This window comes from Nicotiana sylvestris, chromosome 8, assembly GCF_000393655.2.
Source record: "Nicotiana sylvestris chromosome 8, ASM39365v2, whole genome shotgun sequence".
Lineage (NCBI taxonomy): Eukaryota > Viridiplantae > Streptophyta > Magnoliopsida > Solanales > Solanaceae > Nicotiana > Nicotiana sylvestris.
This window is the reverse complement of record NC_091064.1, coordinates 145,216,538-145,225,318: the sequence shown is the minus strand read 5'-3', so window position 1 is coordinate 145,225,318 and position 8,781 is coordinate 145,216,538. Positions and strand designations below refer to the sequence as shown.

Here is an 8,781-nt window from a genome sequence, read left to right as displayed (position 1 = left end):
CTAAAGTAAACTACAAATGTTCAAAGTATTTTTCACATTAGTTTTTGCATCAATGTGAGGGCCATAGGTTATGGGATTCAGTTGTGGATGGCACGCCTCAATTTATTTCAAAAGATGGTACTCAACTAAGCAAACTACAGATGTTCACGATTATTTTCCTAAATTTTGAGAATTGCATGTGAGGTTCAGATATTATGGTCACACATATGTGGGAATCTGCTAGTTCTTTTTAGTTCAAACAAAGTTATTTTAGGAAGAAAAAAAATGGACAAAGCAATTGTCCTACCAATTTCGATCCCATGTCTATCCAGTTATAACCCATGCGAATTAAAGAGCAAAATGAACCATGGGTTTGGAACGAAAATAATCCAAATTGCTTATAGTGTTTATAAATCATGATAAATCATGCTAATCATGAGATCATGCTAAAGACTCCATACTTGGTTATTAAAGCTCAAATGAATCCACTATATAACTGATAAATCATGACTGCTTATAGTGTTTATAATCTATGAAATTTCGATGCAAAGAGCGGCACTGAGATATACAACATACTCCAAAGACAAACTTCATTCAAGCACTTAACATCAACTTGCAAATTACATGGTTAACAAACAAAATCACCTGGCGAAGTACCGAAATGAAAACATATGTGCAGATTTCATAGCACTGTGAACATCCAACAATAAACATTTTATTTACGGAAAAGGGCCTAAAATGCCTCTTTACTTTGTGAAATAGGACAGGCTAGCCCTCCGTTAAAAGTTGGCCTCTATTTTGCCCTTGCCGTTAACAAATAGGCTCATATATGTCCTCCATCTAACATTTTGCATTTTAAAAATCAAAAACCATATATCCCCTAATTAAAAAAGTCACCTAGATTTAAAAAATACCCCCACCCCTCATTTTTTCCATACAACACCCCTGCCCCACCCCAAATCTTGCTCGATAACAACACTAAGAAAGAAGGAAAGCAAAGTTCGTCGGACATTCAAAGCACCTGGATTTCAACTATCGAACAAGATTTGAAAATGAGTTTTCTTGAAATTATCTGGACCATTCAAAGCTCCGGAAATGGGACAACGGCTAAAATGAACGGAGCCGCCTGAAATTATTCGACCAACTAAAGTCACAAAAAATTCAAAATCCGATTGGATTAAAAGAAAGACATACACCCGAATTTATAGCCACAGTAAACGTCCGGAGATGGTATTGGTACCACGACAAAAAATTACCGGAACAACACTAAAATGTTACACAAAAAGGCCGAGAAACCCACACAAAACTATAAACCAAAATGGGTCATAAAGCAAAAGCAATAATGAATAGTGAAGCCAAAAACCGTGATGGCATCAAGAGACGGGAGAAGGTTTGAAAATGGTTAGCCTGGGACACTACTCTAATGACGATGAGCGCCGGAATAACATTTCTAAATAAGAAGCAAGGCAAGCGGCCGCCAATAATTTTTTCAGTAAGATTCTGGCAAAAGTCTTAACCTTTTCTTGCTTGTCTTCTATTAGATCTAGCAAGCAGAAGTAGATAAAATACAAAAGAAGTTAAAGAAAGCCAAAGCTCGCCGGAGAGATGCTTCCAGCCAAATTTATGGTCGCCGATTCACCAGATTCACTGTCGATCAGTAGTGTTTTTATCCACAAGAAAGAGTGAGAAGCGAAAGATAGGGGAGTATCCCTGATTGTTCGACCAGACCTACAAATGGTAAAATCCAGCGATTGGCCGGAAAGAAGGAGGGATGGCAGGCATCATTCAAAGAGAGAGAGAAAGAGAGATATGGAGCTCCTATTTGGGGGTGGGGTAGGGGTCCGCTATGGAAAAAACGAGGGGTGGGGGTATTTTTTTAAATCTAGTTGGCTTTTTTAATTAGGAAATATATGGTTTTGGATTTTAAAATGCAAAATGTTATTCCACATGGATTTATGAATGCTCCATTAGTGATGAAGGACATATATGAGCCCATATGTTAACGTCAAGGGCAGAATAGAGGCCCACTTTTAACGGAAGGCTAGCATGTCCTATTTCACATAGTAAAGAAGCATTTAGGCCCTTTTTTGTTTTATTTAAGAAATGAAAGAAACTGCAAACATACCTCGACATCAAAATACAACTCAAAATTAGCCGAAGAAGCTGAAATGGAAGGCTAAAGCTCGAAGTGTTCAACAGAATATTCAACAACAGCGAAAACAACGAATTCCTCCAACATAATAGCTATGAGAAACCAGGAGATAAACACAAGGAAACGAGTAGAAACCAAGAGTGACTTGACTCTGTTTTCTGCCTCTAATCTTTAAAATTTTTGAATGCCTTCCTTTGTTCAAATTTTTTTTCTCTTCCAAAACTTCTGCTATTTTGTGTGTGAGAGTGAGTGTTAAAGAGGGGTATGCACATAGATGAGAGAATGACGAGGGAGATGAGGGTGGATGGATTTTCTGGTTGTAAAGAGGAAAAGTTTTTGTTCTTGAGAGAATTGGGGATGGGGGTGATGGCTTGGTCAATGGAGGTAAGGGGTGGCCTATTTCTATGTGCGGTGAAGGGAAGAAGAAGGAGCTACCATGGGAGAGGAGGGTCTGTTCTTTTTCGCAGTTGCTCTGTCTTTGTTTTTGTTAGATAAGGCTTCTAGGGTTCCCCAAAATGTGGGAGGGTTATGATGTTCTTCAGCTCCCTTTAGGGATCCGTCGTTTGCTTCCCGTGATACCTTGCAATGATGCCCCGAGTCCCTTCCCGGGCTTATAACCATGCTTGATCATTTCAGTAGTGACCATGATGGCCGCATTTGACAGAAAAGGATGAGGACACGGTCTTCCATCCTAATGTTGATCTGCGACCACAACCTCGAAAGCTTGATAGACTATATGTTCACTACCTTCCCTAGCTTCGAGACATGGGACTGACGGGTCCTGGTAAATTGACTGCTCGTCCCCTCTATGGACTACAATCTTCTGATCTTCATATTCAAATTTCACCATCTGGTGGAGAGTAGAAGGTACGCCCTTGCCGCGTGAATCCAAGGCCTTTCCAAGAGGAAATTATAAGAAGTGTCCATGTCTAGGACATGAAAGGTCACCTCAAAATTCACATAACCAATAGTCAAAATCAAATCGATCTCACCTATGGTGTCTCTCTTGATGTCATCAAAGGTACGCACACAGACATTGTTAGGCCTAATTCTCTCAGTCCCAATCTCCATTCTTTGTAAAGTTGAGAAAGGGCAAATATCAACTCCGGATCCGCCGTCAAGCATGACTCTCTTCACATAGTACCCATCATATTTAACTGTCAAATGGAGGGCTTTGTTGTGGGCGGCCCCTTTTGGGGGAAAATCATTCTTGCTAAATGAGAACTGGTTGATTGTAAAGAATCTTTCCGCCATCCTTTCCAGTTGTTCTATAGTGGTTTCAATCGGAACGTAAGCTTCATTGAGGGTTTTTATCAACACTTTCTAATGCTCGGTTGAGCTTACTAGCAGAGACAGGAGTGAGACCCGTGAAGGAGACTTCCGGAGTTGGTCTATTACCTCATAGTCCGCAGTTTTCATTTTACAGAAGAATTCTTCGGCCTCCTCGGCACTGACAGGCTTCTTGAGTGGGAAACGCTTCTTCTTGGCTTTGTTCAAATCCTCCAAGTTAAGGTATTTCTCAGCTCGGTTAGTTTCATTTGCTTTTCCTAGGACCTCTTTTCCCTTGTAGGTTACTACCACCTTGTTATAATTCCATGGGACAACAGTAGGGTCAGTCATGGGCTTCTATGGTGCGCGGCCAATAACCACGGGCTTATTCAGCCTTGGTGAAATTACTGGCCCCCGTACCACTTAGGCCCCTTTAGGCACGTACATTATAGGTCCCTTGTTCAGCTCAAACCTTTTTGGAGGGCTTAATGTCATTTGCTCTTTCCTGTGACCCCAAGGAACATAGAGAATGACATCTTTTGGGGGTACTACCCCAGTTTTGGTTTCCACTGTCTTTTCTGCATTTTGAGGGGTGGGTTTACTTTTCTTCTTCCCCTTATCTTGCTTCGCGGCAGCCTTTGGCTTCTTTTCCACATCGGCTATGGCAATGATGGATTTTAGAGCTGGGTCATACTCTTTATCTTCACAAATCATCCCAATGACCGGCCCGTTGTTGTGAGCCGGCAATGGGTTGTTGGTCACATTAGGGACCTCTTCATCTTTTAGCACTACTCTCTTTTGTTCTATTAAGTTTTCAATTGCCCTTTTGAGAGTCCAAACTATCTTCAGTGTCATGCCCTTCCGCTCCCGAATGGTAAGCACATCGAGTACCAGCTCGGTAGGAGGGCGACTCTAGGTTTTGCCTGGTATAGGGTACGGGTTGCAACAAACCTATTTGGACCAGTTTAGGGAAAAGGCTAGAGTATAATTCACCAAAAGGCGTGAAGTTTGTTCTCCTGGGTGGCTCCCGAGCATGGGAATTGTAAGGGAAGTTATTTTGTGGAGGTCGGGGATTATACTGAGCTTGGTGAAGAGGGTTATTTCTAGAAAATGTAGCTTGGTTTTGGTTGAACTGTTGTTGTGGCCGAGCGTACGGCTGGGCATTCATTACTGCGTACGGCTAAGGAGCCATAGCATAGGCCACATCATGGTGAGGATAATAATGTTGTGGGGTGCTTGGAGGGAAGTAACCACTGGGTGGACGGGGGTTTCTCAGACGTGAAGCTGCCATCGCCACCTCTTCTTTCTTCTTTCAGTTTGCTACACCTCCGAACCCGCTTTGAATTGCTTGGGATGTAGCTCTTATAGCAGATTGGCTCAATATGCACCCTGTTTTCAGACCATTCTTGACCATCTCACCAATCTTGATGGCAAACGGTTTCCCCATTGCAGATATCATATTTTGAAAGTAGTCAGCCTATTGGGCTTGTAGAAAAACACTAACCATTTCCGTTTCATCCATCGGGGGCTTGACCCTGGCCGCTTGTTTGCACCATTTAACAGCATATTCTCGGAAACTTTCCGATGACTTTTCTTGAGATTCGACAGTGAATTCCTATCGGGAGCTATGTTTATGTTATACTGAAACTGCCTAACAAAATTTCGAGCAAGATCATCCCAAATATGCCAACGAGATATGTCTTGATCCATGTACCACTCAGGTGCAATGCCAACTAGACTCTCTCCGAAATAAGCCATTAGGAGCTCTTCTTTTCTACCTGCCCCTCTTAATTAATTGCAATATCTCTTGAGGTGGGCTATGGGATCCCCGTGCCCGTCATACCTTTCGAACTTTGGGGTCTTGAAACCCAGTGGCAAATGCACATGTGGGAACATACATAGATCAGCATAGGATATGCTCTTTTGTCCGCTCAAGCCTTGTATATTCTTAAGGCTCTTTTCTATGCTCCTCATTTTCTGGGTAATTTCCTCTTGCTCGGGGTTCTTTGTAGCCTTCTCCTGTCCCACAGTAAACTCGTACCGGGGTTGTTGAGGGTAAGAGTTGGTGGTGAAATGAGTAGGTTCTGGTGGAAAAGATGGTACTTGGAAAGTGAAAGACGATGGATCAAAACTTGGCCTGGGCATAGTTGGCTGCACCGCAACTGAGGTTGGTGGTATGGTAAATATGTTGGAGGCCACTCCCGAAACTACCTGGGGGCGAAACTCAGAAGGTGTTCCGGTGAAGCGAGCTGAGATGGTGGGGTATCCAAGTGGGGTATTCGGGTAATTTATCGGGACATTGGAATTTCCACTTGCTCTGGAAGTAGCTCGGGGAAACTGGGTATGGCACTCGGTGACTCTCTACCATTGGACCAGGCGTCCCACATTTCTAGCACGCAGAGGTGCAATGCCCTATTCTCTTCAGTTGCCGCTGACTCTAAGGTTGGGATAGTCGATATCGGGCTATCCTTTGAGATGAGAATTGTTGGTGGATGACCTTCTGATGACATTTCTACACTGCCCTTAGATCTTGTAAAGTATGGGTATGAAGCCAGGTTACCACAAACCAACCACCTTAAAAATAAAACCTATACTCAATAGTAGACAACAAACCGGTTAGTTCGAAGTAATCAACAGATAGGAAATCGCACATTGGGGGTGTGATGTACCTATATAGTTAAACGTGTTTCTACATGTTTTGCAACGATTGCATGTCTCATAAATCGATTTTGGGTTCGATCCCCAGCAGAATCGCCAGAGCTGTCACACCTCCTTTTTACACCCTGAGAGGTATATAAGGGAGTTTTTCCAATTAAAGTGACATAATTTGAAATGAGATTATTTTATTTAATTTTTAGAGTCGCCACTTGGAATAATTTATGGTGTCCCAAGTCACCAGTTTATTTTAAAATCCCATGTCGAGGAAATTTGACTTTATTTAAAAGTCTACAAACAAGAAATTCTAGATAAGGAATTGTTTTAACCCGGGAGAAGGTGTTAGGCATTCCTGGATTCCGTGGTTCGAGCACGGTTGCTTAAACTATTAAAATTGGCCTAATTATCGGATTAATTACAAATTTTAAACTTATTGTGCATTTTTAACTTTATAACCGCTTTTAATTATTTTAAACTGCTTTTAGGATTTATGAAATTATTTCTTGAACAAGCTACGGTTGTCGTACACCTGCCGTTATGAAACACACCGCGAACCACGCTACATGAAATGCACCCGCGATTCGTGACATGTTTATTTTATTATTATTCAAAAGTTGTTATGGTCGGGTCACATGAAATGTGCACCCAAATTTGGGAGTTAGGTATCATGACTATGCCATAGGAACCGTACCCATAGTCACGATAATTTATTTAAACGCGCCTAAGTAAACTACGAATGTTCAAAGTATTTTTTCACATTACTTTTTGCATCAATGTGAGGGACATAGGTTATGGGATTCAGTTGTGGATGACACACCTCAATTTATTTCAAAAGATGGTACTCAACTAAAGCAAACTACGAATGTTCACGATTATTTTCCTAAATTTGAGAATTGCATGTAAATTCAGATGTTATGGTCACACATATGTGGGAATCAGCTAGTTCTTTTAATTCAAACAAAGTTATTTTAGGAAGAAAAGAAATGGAACAAAGCAATTGTCCTACCAATTTCGATCCCATGTCTATCTAGTTATAACCCATGCGAACTAAAGAGCAAAATGAACCATGGGTTTAGAACGAAAATAATCCAAATTGCAATTTCCATTACTAGCTGAGTGTTTTTCATAAGAGTTAATCTATCAATCCATTCAAATTAGCAATTAATGGAAAAGAACTGAACAAGTGACTACCAATTAAAACTTCCATACACTAGGACCAGTGATGGGTTCGATAAGCGAACTTGGCCGGACTAAATTAGCCCCAAAAGAACATACGCTAGATTTTAAACTCAACTTTAAATGAGATTCCTTTTACAAACTTAAACAAGTGCTTGCAGCAATATTACAAGTTCAACTACAACAAATTGCATTCAGGATATCATAAAGATTAAATTCAATACTAAACTTCAGACCATTCCATGATTCACTATTTCTGATACAACACTTTCCAAATTATGAGATCATGCTAAAGACTCCATACTTGGTTATTAAAGCTCAAATGAATCCACTATATAACTGATAAATCATGACTGCTTATAGTGTTTATAATCTACGAAATTTCGATGCAAAGAGCGGCACTGAGATATACAACATACTCCAAAGACAAACTTCATTCAAGCACTTAAGGTGTTTTGGGAAAGGGGTTTTGCAATTTTGAAGAGTCGCCACCTAACGATTTTTAGGTGCGTTAGGGAACCCATAAGGTTCATTTCTAACTATATTTGATAACCAGAGACAGGGTAAGAGTTTGCAATTATCCCAAGAGGAAGGTGTTAGGAACCACTCAGGATCCACTAGTGTGGTTTCCGGTCAGACAATTTTTTGTGAATTTGTGCAATTAGCAAATAGACAAGTAGGGCTCAAATAATAGGGAATTTAAGTTTAAATACATGAGTGTTTGAAAACGATTAATGAGAGCAAGATTTTTGAAAAGAGTTACAATCTAAACATGCTTATGAAGGTAAAATGAATGTCCTAGGTTTGTTTATAATATGGATCACATCAATGCAATACCTGGTATGACACTCCTCAAAAGAGGGGCTACACGTGGTATTAGCGCACCGGTCATCATATCTATATCTACCCTTTCCCACCCCGTGAAGGTAATTGAAGCGAGGGTTGATCTCGACTCTTATTGCATGATGTTACTCGTACATTCCTATCAGTCCTGGAGGAATTTAGGACTCCTATCCTATAAGGAGGTTCTAGGCAAACCCTCAGGTTTAAAGGAAAAATACTAAGGCAACATACAAAACAAGTAGGACTGCATTTAAGGGGGAGAAAACATAGGAAACAAGCAGAAGGCTCAGATAGGCCTCCACAAATAATGCACATAGACAACATGACTCATACACAATTAAAGTCTGAATTCAGAATCCGAAAGCAGGGTGTTTAAGTGATAACATTAGAACTAGATTTATTACATGACTTAGAAAAAAAGTCTGAATCAGGTTTACCTAATGATTTTAACAGTTGATAATTAAGCAAAGGCATTTCCAGTTTTATTTAAGTTATTACCTAAGGCTTGCCTAGGCATAAAGCATGATGCAGTAGTTATTCGAAATTATTAAAAGATGGTTTGGAAATTATTTACCCTAGAGCATGCTGTTCTAATCAAGTGCAGAGGTTGTTACCAGTTATTTTAAACGGGATAATCAAGTGTAAAGCTGTTTTTACCTCTTTTATAGCTTGAGATTGGGGCAGTATATACAAGGTATGTGAGGCTA

General features: G+C 40.4%; 1 protein-coding gene across 1 annotated transcript; it reads right to left on the bottom strand.

Moving 5' to 3' along the window:
* Positions 1-2,974: 2,974 nt before the first annotated feature.
* LOC138875794 (uncharacterized) lies at positions 2,975-3,385 on the bottom strand. The gene has a single exon (XM_070154662.1). It carries the CDS (start codon positions 3,383-3,385, stop codon positions 2,975-2,977), a length of 411 nt encoding a protein of 136 aa, XP_070010763.1.
* Between the last annotated feature and the right edge of the window lie 5,396 nt (positions 3,386-8,781).